Raw genomic sequence first — 24,641 nt, forward strand, 5'->3', positions numbered from 1 at the left:
AAACATCTTGGAGGGCGGTGGAAAAATTAATGAAGGTGATCCACAATCTGCTGAGGAGAGAGGAGCTTCAGAGGAAGTTACAAATAACGACAGAAGCCGCAGTTCATAACTGATCCTGCCCCACCATGTAATACCGAAATGGCAGTCCTGCGGGGTAAGCGAAGGAGAAGGAGGTGGTTTTAGTGAGTAAAAGTCTCACATAACCGTATGGAAGGAGCCAGCGGTAGGTTTTAAACGTTTCCACCTTCCAACGTATACAAGGAAAAAAAGACAGACTGCTCACTGTTGCGGAAAAGGAAGGAGGCCTATCCGACAAGCAATTCGGGTTTCGTAAGGGGAGATCAACCATCGATGCAATCAACATGGTGACTGGCCTGGCTCGCGCTGCAATACAAGATGACAAATGCTGCGCAGTGGTGACACTCGATGTAAAAAATGCATTCAATACTGCAAAGTGGACGAAAATCGTAGAGGCTCTAACCAAACTACAGGCTCCAAAGTACATTGTACGCATCGTTGTTGCATTTCTTCTTGGAAGAAGATTATATTGCGACTCGGACGATGGAGAGAAATTATTCCCAATGATGTGCGGCGTACCACAGGGCTCTGTCTTAGGTCCCTTACTGGGGTTAATTATGTACAATGGAGTGCTGATGCTACGCCTTCCTAACGGTGTGACAACTATTGGCTTTGCGGACGATATTGGGGTAACAATAGTGGCAAAACGCTTAGACGAGATCGAAATCTATGCAAATAAAGCGATATGGGAGATCAATTCCTGATTGAAAAAGTCCAGTCTATCACTTGCTGAACATAAAACGGAACTAGTGCTAATCAGCAAAAGAAGGAAAGACACGACCGTGAAAATTAGTTGTTGAAGTTGGTGAAAAAACAATTTACTCCAAAGAGTCGCTTAAATATTTGGGAGTAATGATTAACAAAGGACTCAACTTTAAAAAACACATTGAGTGCACTGCAACTAAAGCATCTTCCATCGCTGTAACGATCTCGAGGATACTACTGAACATTGGTGGACCAAGACAAAGTCGACGTCGTCTTATTTCAAGGGTAGTTAGTTCCGTGCTACTGTACGCAGCTCCAGTTTGGGCAACCGTTCTGGAAAACAAATCAAACTGCGGAAAACTAGGAATGGCGTATCGACTAAATGCACTCCGGGTATGCAGTGCTTATCGAACGACATCAGGAGAAGCAGCATATGTACTGGCAGGGACAATCCCTATAGACATCTTGGCGGGTGAAGGTCGGCGTCTCTACAACAAAATGTATGCAATCGATGAGTCTATTGTATTTCGACGGCAACTAGCACGGCGGGAATCCATCGCGAAATGGCAAAAGAGATGGAACGAGGCACAAATTGGCCGTTGGACCTACCGTATCATTCCACACATTCGAAGATGGATGGAAAGGAATCACGGGGAACTAAGCTACGAGCTAACACAGTTTTTAAGTGAACATGGAGGTTATCGGGCTTATCTATATCGATTTGGACACGACGAGTCACCATGCTGCCCAAGATGTGTTAACGTGGCTGAGAATGCGGAGCATGTTGCATTTGAGTGCCCAAGGTTTACAGCACACCGAACTAGGCTGGAGGCGATCGCAGACAGGCGCTTAACACCTGGAAATATAGCAGAGTTTATGTTGGAATTAACGGAGGCTTGGAATCAAGTGGTAATTGGGCTGAAAATGATTCATCAACAGCTAAGGCATGAAGAATTGCGAAGAAAGCAAGGAAGGGAGCGAACAATAATGCGCCGCAGTTAAGAACTGATCCAGCCCCACGATGCAATGCTTATAGCAGTCCCGTGGGGAGAGTGAAAGAAGAAGGAGGTGGTTTTAGTGAGTAGAAGTCGCACATAACTGTATGGCAGGAGCCAGCAGTAGGTTTTGAACCTTTCCACCTTCCAACGATGAAAAAAAAAAGACGGACAGACAGACATTGAATTGATTTTCATAAGGTTTTGTTTTGCAAACAAAACCTTAAAAAATATATTTAGATTAGATTCTAAAGCTGAAATGCTCGATGTGCCAATTTAGCTCGAGATGTCAGGTCTTCATTCCAAGTAAAAGTCACAACCGTAGAAAAGTCGAAACCCAACCAGGCTATTCTAGCTACACATGAATGCAAATTGATCCTCGAAAACTATAGTTATTTAAACACACGCACAATACATTGAATCCATAACAATTCTTCGTATTTCCAAGTCCGCTTATAAATACGGCAAATTTTTCCCCGAAGATAAAGTACAACACTCAAAACGGAATGATATCAAAATAGTAGAAAAAAGGTCCGATTTCAACCTAGCTTGTAGAAAAGCTTAGCAGTTCTTATTATAATGCATGTTATTTTAGTCGTAATGTTTCAGTTGGTGATAACAATATCTGTTCGAAGTTTGTAATAAAATTTTAATGAGTCATTCGGTTTTTCAACTACTTAACGTAATCATATATAGTCACAATGAAGTAAGCGTGTAAATTAATTATTTAGCGACTATTATTATGTAACAATAAGAAGAATATGTTCACACAATATGAAATATTAATATAACAAACGACCTTACTAAGGTTCCCAATGACATAAACAAAAGAAGCATTGCAGTGTTACGATTGAAGCGATTATCTCACACTGTTTTTAGTCCAGAAGTCTTTCATTTTGAACATTAGTCCGAATTTGACTCAGTCCGATATCAAGCAGACGCGGGCTGAGGGCCTTCTCAATCCTGTATGGGATTGCTCTCAGGACAGCGAGTTTTCTAGTCAATTCCCCCCAAAAATATAGTAATATTCTATTATTAACTTAATTTGAGCAGATATCAATTTGGAGAATATTTTGATGCCTGGGCACCATATAGAGACTGCTTCATGATTTATTTCAGATTTTTCGGCAAGTTAGTTTCTGAGAATGGGTCCCTTACAGAAATCACCACTTTGACCCCCCGCACTCCCCGCCTTTCCAACAGTGGTCAAGACTAAGACTGGATCCGAAAAGTAATAATCGCGACCGTTCATTTGATACCCAACATGACTACATTCGGTGGGAAACAATTTTACACCCCTCTTTTGCATGTATAAGAACTCCCTCCTTAAGCGACGTAGAAAGATGTAACTTATTGCATGTGTGGGGGTTCACAGTTCCCACAGACAGACAGGCAGACATGGAATTAAGAACAAAAACAGATGTTGACCTGCCTCAATAAGATAGTACAGCATTAGATCTTCAACGCAAGAAATTTCACATTTTTTTTTAATTGTATGAACAATTTTGTTCTCGGCGAACTGTCGATACTCACAAACTCCAGAATAAATATTACTTGCTTATACCTTCGAAATAAATAGCGATCGAGGTCCAACCTACGTTATTAATCAAAAAATCAAAAAATGACTGACGGTTTCGTTCACCTCTGCCCTGGGAGCAGCGTGACCGAAAGTGCCAACAGGTGGAAAAACGCTGCCTTTTATCATCGCAAACGACAACACGACAAATTTGCGAATTATATTGGACTAAAACGCCAGTTGTTTTAGTCTAAACTAGACTAAGGCTAAAGCTAGGTAGTTGTTTAGGATATGCGGGATCCTAAGTCCACATCCACATGATGGTGGACCGGACTAGATGAGGGGCAACTTACTCCCACGTTTTCTAGTCCATGGATCCCTAGTTTGGAGCGCAGGACAGAGGTGAGGCAGCGTCTGATGAGTTGCCTCTGCCCTGGACGAAACCGTCAGTCATTTTTTGATTTTTTGATTTTTAATGCTTGGGGTGCTATGCTCCAAACTAGGGGTCCATGTACTAGAAAACGTGGGAGTAAGTTCCTCCTCATCTAGTCCGGTCCACCATCATGTGGATGTGGACTTAGGATCCCGCATATCCTAAACAATTACCTAGCTATGTTATTAGTTTGGAGAACTACCTCTACCATGTCAAAAACGCTTTTTGATACATGAACAGTGGAGCTTGCAAGAGCACTTGGAATGAAATGCATTGATATTTCCGTTCTGGTAGCAAGAACTGTGACATACAGAGTCTGTTTCAAAATTTCCGGTGTCAGTCGCCTGCAAGCAGTTGTGGTGGCAAGATTATGCTCCGTATATGTCGTTGCTTCGGGTTCGAATCCTGGTCATCATGGATGTGTTATGTTCGTCTTTGAGTTTGTTTCCGCTACTGTAAGCTGTCACTTGCGCAACCTTAAGTGTGATGATAATGATAGTGAAGCACAGTCTCATTGAACATAAGATGTGGGAAAAAAATTACAAAAACAACGAATATACCACCAAGGAGTGAACTGGAAACAAGCAAGTTGGGACAGTCAAATCTTGTGTAACTGGTAAAAACGGGTCGAAGACGCTCGAAATGCTTCGGCAAGTAGACGCTAATGGGGTTATGAAATAGAACCAAGCTGTCATGTGGCACAAGAGGTTTCGGAAAGCTCGGAAGTCCGTCAACGACCGCTCACTGACTGACAAGAAAGTACCACAGTTCTAATATGGAAAAAGAAAGGTAGTCCAACAGAATGTTCAAATTACCGTCCGATCCGGTTACTTTCCCATACCATGAAGATTTTTGAACGCATTCTTAACAACCGTATTCACGAAATCGTTGAAATAACAGTGAATCAAGCTGGATTTGTCAAAAACTACAGAACTACTGACGCAATACACGCTGCGCGGTTAGTCATGAAAAAACACCGTGAGTAGCATCGCCCTCTTTACATTGCATTTCTGGATCTCGTTTGACCGTGTGCCACACGAACTCATCTGGTATGCTTTACGACAACACTTAGTGCCAGAAGAACTCGTGCGCTGGGTTCAGTTGCTCTACCACGATCCGAAAAGTAAAATTCGAAGTATGGCGGCTGTCTCAAAACCGGTTCGTGTCTCTGTTGGTGTTCATCAAGGAAACGCCCTCTGACCACTCCTCTTTGTTCTTGTTATGGATACCTTCATACGGGACATCCAACGTCCAGCGCCCTATACACTGCTTAATGCAGATGATGTTTTCCTAGCATCTAATAGCGAAAATGATCTCGAGCAATTTGTCCAAAAATGGAATGATCGCCTCATGCAACACGACCTCAAATAGAATTTAAACAAAACTGAATTTTTGAGGACCGATCCTCATGAAACAGGCACATTCACTGTCAGCGGCAGTAATCTGCCCAGAACTGAGCGATTTAAATACCTCCAGTCAATGCTATCAGCTAATGGAGAACTGCCTTATGAAATTGCTTCACGCATTAACGCAACCTGGATGAAGTGGCGTTCCACAACTGGTGTTCTTTGTGATCGATGTATCAATGAACGTCTCAAATCTAAAATGTATCGCAATGTCGTCCGTCCTGTCGCTCTCTATGGTTCTGAGTGTTGGCCAACTATAAAAAACAAAGAACGGCGTCGTGCAGTAATGGAGACGAAGATGCTGCGTTGGACTAGTTGCGTGACACGTTTTGATCATATCCGAAATGAGGATATCCGCTATCGATATGGAGTTGCATCGATCGTGCAAAAGTTGCAAGAGAGGCGTCTTCGATGGTATGATCACACAATTCGTGCTAACGAGAATGCACTTGCCAAGATTGGTCTGAAAATCGAAGTCGATGGTAAACAATCAAAAGGCCGGCCAAAACAACGGCGGCTTGATACGTTGGGTGGGGATTTAAAAGCCTCGAGATTGCATCCATATCAGGCATTTGATAGAGCCAAATGGCGAAACCGATCACGACGAGCCGACCCCGCTTGTGAACGGGACAAAGGCTGAAGAAAAAGAAGAATGTAGACCAAAAAATTATCGTTGAGTCTGTACTAGTAATTCCATGCTTTAATACAGACTCGATAATCGAATCCTTGTAAAGTGTAAAACCAAAACGAGACACTAACAGACACATGAATTAAAAAGTTGAGGCACCCCTGTAATTCCTTTCCATGGAAGCGTTAGCCGAATGTCTCGAATGAAAATTAATGTCTCGTTTTGGTTTCACACTTGACAGATTAAAGAGTAAAGTTGTGAAATTCATAACGATGGCACGGAACACTTCACCTAGTCAACCCCGATTTTGAAAGCCACTTTGAGCAATGTATGTGCTTTGAATTGAAACTCCACTCCAAAGGATCTATCTTTATTCAGGGTCATTTATAAAAAGAATATTCCAATTTTGCAATTTTTTCAACGCATATTTCCTTTTTATCTGGCTCGTTAGTGTATGATTTGCAAAACTATGCTCGCGAATATATAAATATTTAGCAGATGGGATAAATAATGCTGTGTAAAATTTACTTATTGGCTTTATATACAATCTTTCTAAATCTTTCAGTCAACGGATGTCTTTTATAGTAGCCATCACACTACATTGCCACAAATTGTACGTGACAAAATCCGTGCAGCATTCGACTAATCTGTAAAATCTAAGGGGCCCACGCGCTGAGGGGAAGTAGGGAATTCCAGTAACTGAAACAATTTAGTTGAATGTGTACACACATGGTCGTACATTAGCATCCAGCTTTCTGCTACCATGTCAGGTGCGTAAAGGATGTTTTTCCGCATTGTTTTGAACATGATCTAGCCGTCACACACGCCTTGTGCTGATAAGTGTGACTCATGAGATTCGATGGGCAATGTTACTTACTTAAAGGCCTTCTTTGCCATTAGTTTCTTGTGGGTGATCTTAACAAGGTTATCTTGTTCCAAGAGGTAATGAAGTCAATGCTTTTCAGAGCTCAGTTCTTCAGTGCCTTTTCTTATTTTTTAATACTTCGCTAGTTCAGAAGGTACATTTCATAACGAAGGTCGCTGCTAACATTAGTTTCGTAGTTATTTTTTGACGAATATGAGATCCATGATGAATTTTTCTACCTCATTTTTTCTTTTTGAGACCATGTACGTCCACATAAATTTACCATTAAAATCTTTTTAGTCACCATTTTTGATATGACAAATTTTTGACTTCCGACAACAATGATATGACAGTCTTCTAACTTAGGACGATATTTTGGAGTGTTGTAACTTAACCTTTTTTAAAATCTCTACATAGTATAGCCATAAGTTCTGTCAGTCAAACAAATCTTTACTTCTCACGAAGTAATAAACCAAATCGATCGAAAAGTACACCATTAAAAAAGGGAAACGTAGAGCTTTCAGACGAAAAAGAAATTATTCAAAACGGCCGCCGCTAGCAGCTATACAGGCCCGAAGTCTCTGAGACCATGCATCGATCGCTTCACGCACGGTATGAAGCGGCATTTCTCGAGCTGCACGCACGATGCTGGCCTTCAAACTCTCCAAATCGATGTAAGTTCGATCGCAAGCGGTCGCCTCTAACCTAGCTCAAAGGCTGTAGTCCAGAGGATTCAAATCTGGGCTGCCTGAGGCCAATTCATCGGCGGTTATGAAGTCAGGAACATGCGCCGCTAACCAATGCTGAATGAACTTGATTTTGTGAGCGGGGGCCGAGAATTTTTCCTCGATGGTAAAAATTTTTTCATTAGAAAATAGAATTTTGCGATATTTTTTACAAGGAAATCATTGCAGAAGAGCAGCACACCGAGTTCGCCATATTTCCTTCAGTTTTGGCGTTAACATATCGCTAACGTACCGCCGGTATGCACCGAGACCGAAATCTGCTCGTAAAATACGACTCATAGTTCGAGTTGAAAGGCCCATTTCCGCTGACATTCGTTTCTGCTTGCGGAGGGGATTGCAACGAACACGCTCACGCACAGCATGCATGACATTCGGGCGACGTACGGAGCGCGGAGCCCCCTCCCGCGGCCTGTCAACCACATCAGCTGTTTCGCAGTATCGAGCTTATGTCCTAAAAACAAATCGTTCGTTTGCCGGCTGCTTTTTTAACAAACTATGAATCTTTTTCGGTGTATTCCCACATTGGTGCAACGTAATATTCGCAATTCTTTTTTCGCAGTTATCAACGTGTTGTCGTTCACGTGCTACTGACCTTCGGAACTGGAGTATGGATAGGTACTCTCCGTGCGCAGTGTTACCAGTGCTCGGCGGCCTGACAGAACTTATGCCTATACTTTATATAACTATACCGTCCTGCATTCAGATCGTCTGTTTTAACCTGTGCCTAGTCTGTGAGTCACTTACTTGATAGTCTCGAGGAATGTCTTTCTATCTGTGATTTCATCAGGAATCCTACTCAAAATCCGCTTCAAAGCTGCTGATTTCTTATTGAGCTCCTGGAATGCATCCTCTGTCCGATTCAGTCGATATTCGATTACTGAAAAAAAAAACAGGACTTCGGTTAGTCAAACATTACTGAACATGAAAAGTTATTAAAAACTTACGGTCCACTTCAGTCACAGATCCTTGCAGTCTTAGAATGGCTTCATTCAAATTTACATTTAATTCGCCTTTACGTATTATGCCCATAACAAGATCGTAAGAAAGTCCAGGATGTGCTTGTTCGGCTTTTGAGAGAGCAGCCCGAAGAGTTTGTGATGCAGCAACGTCGCGTCTTTCAAGCTGTAGGAAAAGAGAGATGTCACTGGTAAATTTAAATTGAAAATAAAGAAGGAATAAAAATCAGTAAATGCGTCAATTCATGCTAGTTTTGTTTACTTCTTATATAAGACGATTCGATTTTACGTGCAGAGACGGTGATAAAAATCACATACTTGCAACTAATTGACTGGATGATGTGAACCGACGAGAATATCTGATGACCAAAATTGGCAGCCTTTTGCAAGTAAGATAAACAAAAATAGAACCCTTGTTCACTAATAAATAAAACATTCCGGCGTGCCACCAGACAACGCAAACTAAAATCAAAATGGGGAAGATATATGCGAAACAACAATCTAGATGGGATTTAACATTAGAAATTATCGATTAAATTAGAATTCAACTCCCTCCGGAATTCATTTTTAATGCAAAAATACAAAAATGTTCTTTCTTTCTTCTGATGAATTAGTACTTGATGCATGAATTTTGTTTTAACCCATTTCGGTGTTGTTGAAAACGTGGCCTCTCCAGACGGAACCACTTTCAACCAAATTCAGCACATGCTGATCGAACGGCGCCACCTCTAGACCTTGATGAATATCAGAACATATAGGGGGGCCAATATAGACTCAGATCATGATCTCGTTGGCGTAGTGCTGCGGATTCGAATTACAAAACCGCCTACAATCCCCTCTGACAAGCAGATGAAAGTGAATACTGAAGCTATTCACAACACAGCCCGCCGCAACATCGGCGCAAAACCGGGATGTCTGGAATTCCCTATTAAGGCGGGCCTGGCGTTGGTGATGATGATTCCATCCTTCCTCAAACACCTTGACTATACTGATGACATCTGTTTGCTCTCTTACTGGTCAAGGTCCAACCAAATGACTCTGGATTTGGAAAAAGAGGCAAGTAGAGTTGGACTGAAGAGAAACATTAACAAAACCAAGATTTGCCAACGGTGGCACTGAATTGGATGTCGCCCAACGCGCATCAAGCGCTGTTAATGCTTGATCCGCTTTCGCTGCTTTATCTAAAATTTGGAAATACAGTTATCTCAACACCAAAATCAAGTTCAGATTTCTTTGCTAATATTCTTTTTGTTTTGTTATTTGGGGGTAGCACATGGAAAGTGAACCCCACTATCACTTAAGAGCTCCAAGCGTTCATCAACAGCTTTCTGAATCGTATCATCGGAGTACACTGGCTTGATAATATTTCAAACGGAAAAGTTGGTTACAGACCTGTCGCCTGTCACACATTATGGAAAGGCGACAATTCTATTGCTGGCTACGCCATGCAGTGCAACCTTCTCTCCCAAGATAGCCGCTGAATCGCCCCAAGAGCATTTGGCACAGAATAGTAGAGGAGTGCGAGCATCTCAGAAAGTCCTGGAGACGAGCTGAAGCACATTTCAGCGAAACGCGAACGATGGCACGTAAATTTTGCTGACGCGCTATATGAGTCTTGATCTCCTCTTAAAAAGTTATAGCCCCTCAAAATGGGGTATTTTGATATCAAAACGATATGGTTTAATTTTGAACCCCAAACTCAAAGAAAATAATGAAAGGATCGAGAGAGATGCGAGTGTTTCCAACCTTATTGAAAATGATGCTTTAACGGTGGAACATTTTTGTGTCATTATGATAAATTTTGGTTTTCCAACCCAACTCCCTCAGGGAGAGCAGGTAAGAAAGGTATTTTTTTGGGGTAGGGTAGGTGAATGCATTTACGCATAGAGGAGCATCAGGAGACTGCCTGCTAGACGTAGGTCCTCCAATATTTGCCATTAGACTACTTAAGCCCGAAACTTCAGCTGCAACCTTGTTCGCTGCTGCTTCGATTTGCTCAAAGAAAGCTCATCTTCGAGTCAAGAGTCAGTCAAGGTACTTTACCGTTGGTATTGACTCGATTATCGCGCCCAACGATATGACACGCATGGTCGGAATTTTCTTTTTAGTCAGCATGACTACTTCGTTTTTTACAATGCAAAGTTGATACCACCCGTCGCATCAATATGCCAAGACTATTTTGCGCCTATTCGGCAGTGCGTCCAGCAACAAACGTCGCGACATTACCTGCATAGCCCACCAGGCGTAACTCTTCTAGCATGTGAAGTTTAAGTAGACTATCATAGGAAGCGTTCCAGAAGTCCGGCCCTAGGATGGATCCCTGCGCTACCACCGACGTGACCTCCATCGTCCTCTGACCCTCTAGCGTTTCATAGAGCAGGGAGCGATTCCTCAGATAATCCCTCAAAATCCGTAAGAGATAGTTCGGCACGTGGAAAGTATTGTCTAGTGTGCCTAGAATGTCTTTCCATCTTACGAAATTGAAGGCGTTTCTGATGTCAAGCGTTATGAAGAGCACCTCCAGCCGAAGTCGGCGGCTATGTGCCTCCGCTCGACGAACGGCATCCACGACTTGCACGACAGCATCAACTGTGAATCTCCCTGCTCTAAAACCAAACTGGCGGGGAGATAAATATTCGACAGCGCGTATCGCTTCAGCGAGTCTACTTTTGATGAGCTTTTCGAGCACTTTTCCAGCAGTGTCAAGCATACATAGTGGGCGGTACGAAGACGGCAACTCGAGGTCGCCTCTCCCTTTGTGGATCAGCGCAAGCGTCGCCACCTTCCAACCAGCAGGGAAAGTGCACTCTTTCAGGCAAGCGTGGCATCCTTCTGCTGGAATACCATCGGGCCCTGGAGCCTTCTTGCTTTTCATAAAAAGGACTGCCTGTTCCAACTCTTTTATAGAGAAAAGTGGACAGTCCTCTGCGCTCTCCGAGCCGACTTCATCATCCCACACGGGGTGCGCAGGGAATAGTGCCCTTACAATGCGGTCCATTTGCTGGGTCTTAAATGAACAGGGTTTCCGCAGAGCCCCGATTTTTCAGGTTACCAATTTGTAACCGAGTCCCCACGGGTCCCCATTCACCTCGTCGACCAGATCCTGCCAGCAGCTTTGCTCTTGTTTATTACGCTGTGGTACATGCCTCCTCCGGGTCGCTTAGACGTTGTGTTAAGCGGCGGAGCCTGCGACACTCCTTCCGGAGCTCTGCGATTTCCACTCTCCACCAACACATAGGTTTGCCACATATCGATGCCCTCCTTGGCATGGAGGCTCCGCAGGCCTCCGTTATCAGATTCATAGCTGAATTTACGAGTGTCGGCTGCAGCGCCACCTCCCCCAAGAGTACCATCCAGCGCGGCCCCACCTGTTCCAAGAATTTCGACAAACCTCCCGGTGTTCACTTTCGCGACGTTCCATGCACAGGAAAAGCCTCGCGAGTTACACATGACTCACCTATTCCTCATAACCTACCCACTCCTCACCCCGATAAAAACACCCACATAACTAAATTATTCCAAGAATGAATTATTTTCAAAAACTGCAACAATGTATCATTTTGGATTAGTTGACATTTTGCATTTAAGTAAGTCTCACAACCCAAAATAATGTCTTTATAAACATCCGGCCTATCCAAATATTGCAAACCAAGCGCATTCAGCATATTAATATCCACATTTGTTTATCCCAATTGCATCCGCTAAATAACAAATCATTCTTTTCATTATGGGAATAAACCGATAAGAAATTACTTAAAGAACCAAATGCAGAGTATATAAAGAGGAACCACAGATAGAAGATGGTTCTTGTTGTGCTCTTCCTCAAGTAGTTAAGTCGCAGTCAGTGCAAATCTTTGAGTGATCGAATTAAATAAAGTATTATTTTAAATTGATTGAAGTGTTTTCTTTCCATTGGGCCGGTTGCCCAATTAATATATATTTTTTAATAATCCCGGAGAACGGAATTATAACTCGCGCGCCTAAAAACGGGACAAATTGTACCAACTGGTCCTCCAAATTAGGGGTTGGGTAGGGCTGACAACCCTACACGGAAAACAACATGTTAGGAAGCCTTAACAGGAGCCTCGGTCTGGACTGATAATACAATGACGAACCCGACAACGACAGCGGAATAACGATTTCGCATTTTCTTATGGAACGTGCGCTCCCTGTACAGAGATGGAGCTGCCAAGCAGTTTTTGACAAATCTGGCTTGATTCACGGTTATTTCAACGATTTCGCGAATACGGTTGTTAATAATGCCTTTAAAAATCTTCATGTAATTTGAACAGTCTGTTGGACTACCTTTCTTTTTCCATATTGGAACAGTGATACTTTCTTGCCAGCCAGATGGTGTTCTTCCTTCCTGCATAACCCGGTTAAAGAATTCACTGAGCCACAGTGTTGGGTCCTATTTCTTCGCTTTCCAGAGCTCAGATGCAATGTCGTCAGGTCCTGTGGCTTTCCTCGACTTCATTCGTTTTATTGCCTCCTCGACTTTAGTTGCGCTGGCACAAGAGTCTTAGGAGTTTTACGTGAGTACCTGCCTCGTAGACTTAATCCCACGGTCTTCTTAAGACACGGATTCTTAAGACCATAATCAGAGCCCCACCGCAGCAAGCTACGACGGTACCAGTCTATACCGAGTGTATGGCTCAGCATTCATACTGGTGGATGCAAGACCTACCAAAATCTCTACCGAACTAAGGATTACGACACCCGTGTTGAAACGCAACACCACGCCGAGGCCCGAAGGTCCCTGTTCGCTTGAACCTAACCACAACCCCCATGAAGCTCACACTAGGGGGGCCAACCGCAAACAACCGAGCTGTACTCACATACAACGGGAGTTCACCCGAAGTATGAGAGTCCAGGAGCTATCCCGGTTCCCATGGTACCAGTATACCCCTGGTAAGGTTTCTTGACCAATTGGCACTTCAGATGAGTCCCCGTGCAGACTCGGGTCTGATCGCCCTGATTAGGCCTTTGGAGCATTCGCCTACTGCATCACGGTCGGCAAGCCAATGTGATAAAGCGTCTCCCGGTGCCACTACTATGGAGGTTCTCCTCGGCCATTTGTTTTTGGTTCGGTCGACAGGGTTGCCGCCCCGTCTTCCTCACCGCCACCTCTGTGCACCAAGTTGCGCTAACATATGGAACTGGTCCAAATGCCGACAATTATTGTGGAAGTGGAGGATGGGCAATTTCTTCACTTGAAAGCTGCTCGAGGTATTCTCGCCATCTATCCGTTGCTGCTCGACGGTTGGTAAGCAAAGTACCGTTCTTGTCATTATCGCAACAGACGTGTTCGATATCCTGTGTGCGTTCGTTACGGCTTTTAGCAAGTCGATACAGATCTCTCTCGTCATCCCGATTATTCAGTTTATTGTATAGATTTTTGTAATGGTCCGCTCGGGTGAAAGGGACTGCTATTTTTGCTTCCCGGTTGGCATTCTTATAAATTTACCAATTGACCAGCGTTTTATCGTCGAGAAATTTGTGGTAGAGGTAGGGTAGGTTTCTTTCACGGACCTTCATTTCAACGACATCATTCCAAAGCCAAATCTCTCGGTTAATCTACCGCTTACCGCTTGGTAACCCCGGGGGTTGCAGAGGCCACTTTGTGGATCGTGTCTTTCATTTGGTTCTTCCACATTCGTAAGTGAGATCGTTTCTTCTTTCTTCTCACGAAATCGCCACCATTTAATGCACGGCGGGCCAGTGCGTTCCTCACGTTGTTTTATCGGCGGCTTAATTCACAGGATGGCAATCAATGGTCGATGTTGAGGGGCGATGGTATCATAGGGAAAGGCTTTGCAATCAATGACAGTGGTAAAATGTCACCAATGGGTACTCTCACATAATATATGCATATATTAGGTTGGGGAAAAAGTAATGTCGTATTTTGTCAATAGATGGCGACACTTAAACATATCTTGTGTTGTACTTATCGCATCGGGTCATACTATACGGCCAACAATCTGGGATACAGGTGTCTCTTTGACAGTTTTATGATCATACGTTTCAGTCTCAAGTTATAGCGCGTCAAAGATGGAGTCCACCAAGGAAGAAATTCGTCATATTTTACATTTTTACTACCTGAGCGGTAAAAATGCAATGAAGGCGGCTAAAAAAATTTGTGAAGTTTATGGGTCCGATACTGTAATGATTCGCACAGCACAGCGTTGGTTCGATCGATTTCGTTCTGGTGTAGTGGATGTCGAAGATACACCCCGTAGGTAGGCCAATCGTCGTAGAAACCGATAAAATTGTCGAAGTCATCCAAGTAGACCGGCATGTGAGCAATCGATGAATGAAGTTGCCTTCTAAATGGCAACAAGTTTGCGAACAAAACGGCGCAAGTCAAATGACTTAAGTCGGATAATTCTAAGTATGTTATAGAAAGCGTTAAAATTCGATCACAAATACGACATTACTTTTTCCCCAACGCAATATTACGTGCTACCTACTAATGGGACAGTTGCACACTCAAATTTTTTTCTATAAGAAATACAGAAAACCTTTCGTACCTGAAGCGCTCAGCTTCCGATTCCCCAACTTGTTTAGAGTTGCTTAGCCACGATAGGCAAAAAAGGCACAAAACACTTGGCCACACTAATAGGAAATCGTTTCCAAAAAATAGCTGCCAACGAGCAAAAGGCAATGAATCGTTCAATGAAATTATTCAAGTGTTCTTGAAGACCTGCAAGTGCAAGCAAAAAAAAAGCCCATTCAATGCAAGTTCGAGCACAATCCATATCGGAAGCAAAAAGAGGATGGAGCTTACGTTGAGGTAAATATTTGAAAAATAGAAATGAATGCATTACAAGAATCGGAGCGAATATTATAAGAATACACCCCTTTCACCGCCACTCAATGAACAAATACAGGCCAAGGATGGCTTAAGTGAAGCGGCATAGTCTTTACGAGGAGCATTAGACAATATAGATTGCGTAGCGCTCAAAAATTACCTCTCATGCGGAAAATAGTGCACATAATATTGCAAATCGAGGCGCAAATGTTGTCAAGCATATCTCAATCAGGAAAGGGGCTTGGCAACCATTTTTTGCAAACATATCACAAAAACTATCAAAAGCAATTACAGAATTGCGCGCTTCTGCTTACTTTACACTTGAGCGATTCACAAGATGTTCGGCGCCCACAGGTGTTTTGCACAAATCCCCGCTAAGCCTCGTTATCACCGAAATACAATAAAATCGCTGATAACGAGGACAGTCACTGGCACTCTTGGGAGATGTTTTTTTCGCCGTTTTTGGAAAGCAAGACATTCACCAGAAGCAGATATGCATGAGCTTTAACTGTGAATACGAACAAGCAGAATTGCGAAGTCGTAATGAAATTCCAAGGTTACTATTCCGCAGCCAGTTTACGTTGCGAATTGCGAACTCTTTGAGATTGTGCACTCACAAAAATGCACACTTTGCAATGTTTTCGAAATACAATTGGAATCAGCGAGTTTTCGACATTCCACCTAGAAAACAGAACAATTCTCACCTGGGATAAAATCGGGCGCAAGAGGACTGGCAGAACCAGCGAAGCAATTGGGGTTTCGTCTCCCATTGTCATTTCGTACGTGACGATTTTTTCTTTAGTTTCTCCCGGGCACTGTCACAACAACTTCAATCACGGTCCAGGGTCGATTTTCACGGAGCTTGCACGGAACACTTTAGCCACTGGCCCGGTGCACTACTTTCGCATTTATGGCTGGTCGTAAATGGTAGCACTAAGTCCGATATTTCGCACTGGATTACGCGATTACATCGATTTGAAGTCACTACGTACTCGAATCCGCCCCGATAAATAAAAATCGTCACACAACCGAAATGTCATCAAAATTTAGACAGGTAAACGACAGACGTGGGGAAAATGTCAATCGTTGCATTCTAGAGGGTGAAGTTGGTTGGTGTTGAAGATTATCTACGGATTAGGGATGCCGCAACGGAATCTAGGCAAATGTTTTGAAGTTTGTATGCAATATTCAAAAAATATTATTGGGCACCTTGGAAAGGCTACTACTCTTATTATATCGTCAAGTATACGAAACTTTTGTTGCTTCTATTCCCATCCAAAACCTACTTTTTTGCGTTCTCTCACATTTGGTTTACACGTATTCAACTGGTCCCTCCGTCCGTGTACCACTTCAATACTAGAATCCCCCTTGGTGGCTGCACATGGCCGATGAGGAGCGGAAAAAACGTCATTTTTCCTATGTTTTTGTTTACCTGCGTGTGCACGGTGGAATTTGATATAAATTCGGTATTTTACTTTAAACTGTCGAGTTAACAACTCATTTAAAGGCTACAAACTGAAATCCGGAACAATGTAAGTGCTAAGTTGTACCCAGACACGAATTTTACGATTCATTGCCGGATTTCATTTTTAGGCGCAATTTCTACAAACCCGGGGTGGACGATGTCGACTCGGACAGTTCCATTGATATTGCTGACGAGGCTGAAATGATGTTCGAGGTAGTCGGCGAGGAGGATGTGGACGATGATGATATTTCAGATGACCCAGAGAAGGATGATAGCAGCGATGATGACTTTAACCCTTCGGACCCGGACTCCGATGACTCAGATGTGCAGGTTAGTTTCGGGGGGTGTAAAAAAAGTATCTGGAAAATTGGTATTTTATTCCTAAAGAATATGTTTATATGCATGTGGTTGCCGGTGGCGTTTACGCGAGGTATAATTCGTCGACACGCAAATCATCATCAACGGCGCGACAACCGGTATACGGTCTAGGCCTGCCTTAATAAGGGAACTCCAGACACCCCGGTTTTGCGCCGAGGTCCACCAATTCGATATCCCTAAAAGCTGTCTGGCGTCCTAACCTGCGCCATCATTGCCGGTTTATGCCCATAGTCTTCAGCTTCCTCCAGAATTTATTTAAAAACCTGCACCCTTCAATTACTCTGCGCCACGGGTTTCTAGAATGACTCACCCGTTCGTCATCCTTTGGCACAGCAGGATTAACAGCATTTGAAATTTATTTCGAATGTTGTTAATTCGATTGACAATCGCCACCGCCGGTTCTCCGTGGTGGAGAAGGCCTTTTAGAATTCGGTCTTCGACAAAGCTCGCGTCGTAAACTAAGCTTGTGGATGAGCGACAAAGACGCGACAGGCTCAACGGACCCTCACCTGATCGCCCTCGCTGTGCGCGATTGTGAACCTGGATGAGGAATCCATCCTCTTGGTGGCCGACATAGTAAAATCGGCCTCCTACACGGTATTGAAACCAGAGTTGATCAAGCGCCTGTCGGTAAGTGAATCAGCTAAGCTGGATCACTTGCTAACAGGTTTGACGTTGGGCGATCGAACTCCCAGCCAAATGCTTCGTGAAATGAGGCAATTAGATGGGAGCAAGATCGTCGACGATCTGTTGAAGTCCCTCTGGCTGCGACGACTTCCGGAGAGCACCCAGGCGGTCCTCGCGTGCGTTTCCGGTTCTTTGGAGGCGCTGGCACCTGCGGCTGATAAGGTGCATGAGGTGCACGCGCGTCCAACTATAGCGGCCGTTCAGCAGCCTTTGGACGAAGTTGGCGAGCTGAAGCGCGAGATGGCCGCGCTTGTGGTCAGTATGGCTGAGATGAGGGCGACGTTGAACGCTCAGCGTTCGGGCGAGCGAGCTCGCGACCTTTTGCTCGAAAAGGGGCGATCGGGTAGCAGGTCGTCAGGACAACTTACGGATCGAAGTATTTGTTGGTACCATCGCAGATTCGACGAGAAAGCCACCAAATGTACGATCCCGTGTAAATTCGCGCCTACCTCAGAAAACTAGGTCCGCGGGGGGTCCTGGCGACGGCCACCCAGAACGCAACGCCAAGTCGCCTAACAATTTATGATCCTTTCAGCAGGCGCAGTTATCTTGTAGGTACTGGTGTGGAGGTTTCGGTTCTTCCTGTACCCCGGCACCCGGCACCATCGACTATTTCCTCAATCGTTAAAACTGGCGGCAGCAAATTCCTTCCGAATTAACACATACGGGTATAGGCAAGTTGACGTGAGTCTTGGCTTGCGTAGGACGTTTTCGTGGCGATTCATCCTGGCAAATGTCAGCTTCCCCATACTAGGCGCAGACTTCTTGTGTCACTATGGGTTGCTGGTGGACTTGCAAAACAAGTCTCTTATAGATCCCACGACCAACCTTAATTCGTCGGGCCAAATATCATCTCACCCAAGTAATAATCTTTCCATACTTTTAGAGGACATTACCGACTCTCGTGTTCGGGCGCTCCTCCAAAAGTTCAGCTAGATTACTACCGAGTGTAGTCTCTTTAAACCAGTGAAGCAAAATGTGCAGCACCACATTAAAAGCCCAGAAGCTGGTTATTGCATGGAAAGAGTTTGAACAACTTATACAACAGGGTATCTGCAGACCTTCGGACAGCTGTTGGTCTTTCCGACTCTATATGATCCCTAAGCCAAATGGCGAATGGCGCTCCTGTAGGGATTACAGAAGGCTAGACGCGCAGACTGTTCCAGACCGATATCCCATTCCAATCATCCACGACTTTGCGCATCATCTCGCAAACTGCCGCATCTTTTCGACCTTGGATTTAACCAAGGCCTATCACCAAATCCCTGCAGCTCCGTTTGGACTCTTCGAGTTCACACGGATGACTTTTGAGTTGTGCAATGCGGCGCAAGCCTTTCAAAGGTTCATTCACTCAGTCCTGCGAAACCTCGACTTCTGTTTCTTATATTTGGATGATGTTTTGGTCGCTTCTTCCTCAGAGTCTGAGCACTTAGTCCATCTCGAGTGCATTTTTCAACGTCTCCTTGAGGCCGGTTTAGTACTAAACGTTGATAAATGCAAGTTTCTCCAAACACAGGTGAGATTCCTCGGCCACTTCATTTCCCCTGACGGAATACAGTCCGATCAAGACAAGGTGCAAGCTTTCCGCGTCCGAAGACCGTGAAGGATTTGCGGAGGTTCTTGGGCATGCTAAACTCCTACCGTCGGCTGATGCTACACTCTTGGCATTTCCTCGACAAAATGCACTCCTCGTCCTCCGTTTTTGTTGATGGCTCTGACATCGCACTAGGTGCTGCTCTTCACCAAAAGGTGAACCAAGTCTAGTAGCCGTTAAGCTTCTTCTCCAGACAGTTAAACCCCACTCAACGGAACTACAGCACCTACGATCGAAAACTGCTCGCTGCATACTTGAGCATTAAGTACTTCCGCTTCTCCCTAGAAGGAAGGCCGTTCACAGTGTTCACGGACCATAAGCCTCTCACATATGTCCGGCATACAGCACGTGTCCGGCAAGGACAACACAGTTGCTGACGCTTTGTGATGTGTCATCCCTGCCTCACTCGACTTCTCGGCTATTGCCAAGGCGCAGGAGGATGACGTAGTACTTCAGAGCCTCAAATCCAATCCCAAATATAAATTTCGGGTGTTGCCCATCTTCGGCTCGAACCTCTCTCTTTACTGCGAATATTCGGAAAAGGGACCCCGGCCACCTTTCGCAAGGAAGTGTTCCACGCGGTTCACGACGTAGCGCATCCAGGCATCAGAACAACCAATAGATTAGTCACCGAGAAATACTTTTGGACCTCCATGAATAAGGACATCAACTCCTGGGCCAAAGAGGGCATCGCATGCCAAAAGTCACACCACCAGGTCACCAGGCATGTAAGAAAAGAAGTGGGCTCATTTCCCCGCATCACCAAGTGGTTCCACACTATACACCTCGACATCGTAGGCCCTTTGAGAGACTCGCACGGTTACAGGTATTGCCTTACAATCATCAACAGGTTTACTCAGTAGCCTGAGGCAATACCTCTGAAGCTCGTTTGCGCCCAAAATCAACGTTGCGTTCGCTTCGCCGTATGATGGGGAACGCAGTTCTGATTTCAGTGGCTGAAACCTCTAGGTTTCATCTAGGGGTGGAGTGATGTGACGCAGCGGGGTTAACAACACTCGGAAATTTATTTCGATTGTATTGTTAATTCGATTGACAGTGGCCACCGGTTCTCCGTGGCGGAGCAGAGAATTTGAAAAATGAATGGCGTGACAATTGATTTGTGAATTAAATCGACTTTTCATTAAATGGTGAACATTTGATTTCATGCAATGAAGATAACCAAATTGTTATTTATGATTACGAAAAAGGAACTCAGTCGCGATCAGTGAATTCGAGGAAATACGGGGTTGACTTGATACATTTCACGCACGGTAACAACACAGCAATTCGCAGGGAGACGAAATGGACTTGATACATTTCACGCACGGCAACAACACAGCAATTCGCAGTACGTCAAAACACTCTCCTATATCCAAAAGTCATTGCGGCCCATTCCAACATAAAGGATGTTTGCGTGATTCGCTCGGGCTGATGCCTCGCGAAGCACAGTCTGCGGGGTTCTCCTTTAATCTGATATTCTCCCAGGTTCGGTTCGGCGCCTAGTACCAAATCAATGCCTGCTTTTGTGTTAAATGCGGGATCAGCGAACCACAGTTTATTCGTCCATTGAGACTTGTCGACGATAGAATCTTCATTTGGCAGAAGAGCTGCTGAACTGGCTCCATTCCTTGCTGAGGCCTGTGAATACCGGAATCTGTATGGGTGCCAACCTTGGTAGCTCCTGTGCATTGTCAATGTGTTCGCCAGTTATCATAGCCACTTGTTTCAATGCCTGTTGGCCCCGCTGCTTTCACGGTGGCGCGACCAGTGATATTTTGCTGATCCTTCTGGAACAAAGCTTTTACCGCTGCTAATTTTGCCTCCGATTCTAGTTGGATAGTAAAATAGGGGTCCTTTGCTTCCAGCAATCGTGTCAGCTTCTGATGGATGATGTAGTGTTCATTCGTCAGTTCCTCCAATCTTCCGATCTTCCTTCCGAAATATTCGGGTGTCTTACGCGACGTTGGGGACTTGGGTAGATGAGGAAGTGGAAAAGTAGAGCTGATTTTGAGGGTTCTACGGACCTAATGCCCGGGATTATCCGCCAGTGAAGGCTTGATGGACGAAATGTTCGAAGGATTGTTCGCCAGTAAAGGCTCGAAGGATCAAATGTCCGGGGGATTATAATGGCTTGACGGACCAATTGGAGATTTGATCGGTAGGTGGGTCCGCTCCAGACTTTTACTTGATCAAGATGAGCCGTCGAAGCTCGTCGTTTAAAATTGTATGAGGCCAGTGTACCCGAAAGATATGTCGCGGTGATGAGGGTTTAGGAAAATATATTGAACGAAAATTATTTCCCATTTGGGGCTCAAATCGAGAGAGATCAGTCCTGACTTTTGTCCTCTGCCAGGCCGTCGCTGTTTTCTGCGGCCATTGGATGCAGCGATGGAGGCGAATCCATAATGGCACCCAGGTTCACGCCTCCGATGCATCGCCCCAGCTGAAATCACGCGGTTCCAGCGAAACAACCCGTCCGCGCGATCCTACAAATGGGAGTCACCGGGCGAAAATAACGCTTCGTGTTCGTCTTTTTAGAGCGGTCGCCGGTTTGACGAGCGTAGACCTGAAACGAGTGCTCGCCTCGTATTGGGAGATGAAATCGCGGCCACCAGACGTAAATTTTGCGGTAATAGGGTGTTCGGACGGGGTACAAGGAAAACCGACAACTCAGCGCCCGAGTCGGCGAGGAAGCAACTTCTGCTTAGACGGTCGAAGATTGTAAGGCGACGTGATACAGCGCTTCGGGTAGCCGTCGCCGAGGCACCCAGCGAACCTAGTTTCTTTAGTCGCAGCGACCTTAGTGACCGCCTTAGCCAATGTCGTCACCATTGACTCTGTCACCAGGTCCTCCATTTCCCGTCTCAGGAAACTTCCGCGACCATGGGGCGCGCGTAACCTCATGTATTTTATCGGTGTGTATTTTATCGATCGTGGCGAACAACACCTCCAGCGATCCCGAGCTCGCGCAGGCCAAGATAACGCAGAAGCTCTCTTGTTATACTCTTCAAAATCCTAGTTAATTGCTGTTCATCGTCGTGGATGAGAAGCCTACCGTCAACGTCCCCCACGTATGAGATGTAGGAGAAATGCGAATACGACGAATGGAATACGGCAGCGTCTGCTTTCTTCACCAATGCAATTCTGAAATTCCTTTTGTCACAGCGCACACTACGCTGCATTCCTCGGACTTTTCCACGGTAACGGAACTCTAGCACGTCAGCGTGCTCATAGCCATCAACAAAGTCCTTAGCTTCTAACGTTCACCGTATCGCTTCCACGAGATAAGCCGATTTTTGTATAGAGATCGACGTTCTGATTCCTTATAAACACGCAAGGGGTGGTAAGTGGCCATTAGATGATGGTTATTTTGAGGCCGATCTCTTTTATTACGAACCTTCGAAAGCAACTTCTATTTACTGCTAGTCGTGATATGGTTTATCTGATTGGATGTTTTTAGTCGATCAATCGAAACCCAATTAGCAGACCTCGTGTCCAGCAATTAACCAAGCGGACAGGCTTAATTGTTTGAAGATCTTCCAATTTTAATAATTAAGTTCCAAAACAAAGTAGACATGCTGCAATTATTGCCTTTCCTCATTGGTCTTCAAAATGAATGTTAACCTTTCTCCAGGAACAACAAAAAGCCAACGGAGATGATGCTGAAGCAGGTTCGAGTGAAGCAGGACCGAGTTCTGCAAACCTTAACGAAGAAGAAGAGGATGATGACACAGTTAAAGCTATAATAGCTGCCATCAAGAAACCACGATTTCAGCCCCCTGAAATCAAACTCGACGATTTCGTAACTGACATAAGCTTTCACACGGACGAGGATATTCTTGCAATAGCAACTATAACTGGCGACGTTCTTCTGTATAAATACTCCAACGAAGAAAACACATTATTGAAGTCATTTGAAGTTCATACCAAGGCCTGCCGGGACATTGAGTTCAGCGAGGACGGAAAAATTCTGCTGTCGTGTTCAAAGGATAAGTCGGTCATGCTCACCGACGTGGAAACTGGAAAATTGAAGAAATTTTACGACAACGCTCATAATTCAGCGATATACACATTGTATGTTGTAGATGAAAATTTGTTTGCAACAGGTAACGTTTTAAGCTACTAAAAAATTTCTTGGCTGTACTATTTGAAGTCTTAATTCTCAGGCGACGATTCTGGGACAGTCAAACTCTGGGATTCAAGAACTGAAACTCCTGTATTCGCTCTCAAAGAAGTAGAAGATTATATTTCGGCCATACTAACGAATGATGCCAAAAAATTGCTCCTTTTCACAAGTGGCGATGGTTATTTGACAACAATAAATATGGGATCGAGGTGGGTATTCGTTAACATTAAGGCCTTGCATTGACTAAAACCATGAAGTTTTCCTCAAACTAAAATTCCGTAGTTACAGATGACATTGTTTTTCTTAGAATATCTAATTTGCATCGTGAACCTCTTCATTCTTTTCTCTATCATTTCCAGAAAACTTTACGTTCAATCTGAACCCTACGAAGAGGAGCTGACCTGCATGAATCTGTTCCGCAACGATTCAAAAGTCATCATTGGCACATCGAAAGGTCGTTTCTACTCGTTCAATTGGGGTGAATTCGGCTACCACAGTGATATGTTCCCGGGGATGAAAGCACCTATTGGCGTAATGGTCCCACTCACCGACAGGATCGGTTGTGTTTCGGGTGAAGATGGAGTCCTTCGTGCCGCTCACATCGCACCTTTTCGAAATTTGGGTATTGTCGGGCAGCATTCACTTTCCGTTGAGTCACTGGACATCAACCACTCAGGAGAATATATTGCATCCAGTTCACACAATAATGATGTGAGATTTTGGAATGTTAAATACTTTGAGGATTTCGGCGACATTAAGTACAACGACAAACACAATACATATAGAGAAAGAAGGCACAATTTGCCATCGTCGAAGGTTTCAAATGCATCTGATTTTTTCGCTGATCTAGCGGGCGACGATTAGATCTGTATTGAAGTTGTAGAATTTAGTGGATTTGAATAAATAGTTGTAAGTTATACACATGCTAAATCGGAAGCGTGTTTTATTGCGGGAACCTAAAGCTTAGCCTCCTTTGGTTTTCTATCGAAATTTTAACCGCTCATTGACTGTTGTTAATTTGAAAGACTTAAGTGTTGTTAATAAGATAGGACCAAAATAAAGATATCAACTTTTTATGCGACGTCTTTAAATAGGTAAACGTAGATTGATGCTTGAACGTTGTACAATCTTCTTGACGACCCTTTGAGCTGATGAGAATTCTACGGTTTTACGGTATATCCCGATGCGATTGTGACGTAACAAAAAGTTGTCTCCGCTCATTTTTCGATCTGGCTAACATGTCACAAATCAC

General features: G+C 44.3%; 2 protein-coding genes across 2 annotated transcripts in view; one reads left to right on the top strand and one right to left on the bottom strand.

The window, feature by feature from the left end:
• LOC119646331 (programmed cell death protein 10) overlaps positions 1-16,221 on the bottom strand; it is a 31,645-nt gene extending 15,424 nt beyond the window's left edge. The window contains exons 1-3 of the mRNA XM_038046755.1: positions 15,844-16,221; positions 8,317-8,494; positions 8,117-8,249 (exon numbers count right to left, since the gene is read on the bottom strand). Of these exons, the coding sequence (XP_037902683.1) occupies positions 8,117-8,249; positions 8,317-8,494; positions 15,844-15,915 (383 nt within the window). The 5' untranslated portion in view covers positions 15,916-16,221. The remainder of the gene's footprint in view (positions 1-8,116; positions 8,250-8,316; positions 8,495-15,843) is intronic.
• A 268-nt stretch (positions 16,222-16,489) lies between these two features.
• On the top strand, positions 16,490-24,324 carry LOC119646461 (WD repeat-containing protein 55 homolog). Its single transcript, XM_038046909.1, has 5 exons — positions 16,490-16,671; positions 16,733-16,934; positions 22,898-23,369; positions 23,430-23,598; positions 23,749-24,324. Coding segments are annotated over exons 1-5 (1,350 nt in total). The 5' UTR covers positions 16,490-16,669; the 3' UTR covers positions 24,254-24,324.
• Positions 24,325-24,641: the final 317 nt, after the last annotated feature.

The sequence above is a fragment of the Hermetia illucens genome, chromosome 1 (genome assembly GCF_905115235.1).
Source record: "Hermetia illucens chromosome 1, iHerIll2.2.curated.20191125, whole genome shotgun sequence".
Classification (NCBI taxonomy): Eukaryota; Metazoa; Arthropoda; class Insecta; order Diptera; family Stratiomyidae; genus Hermetia; species Hermetia illucens.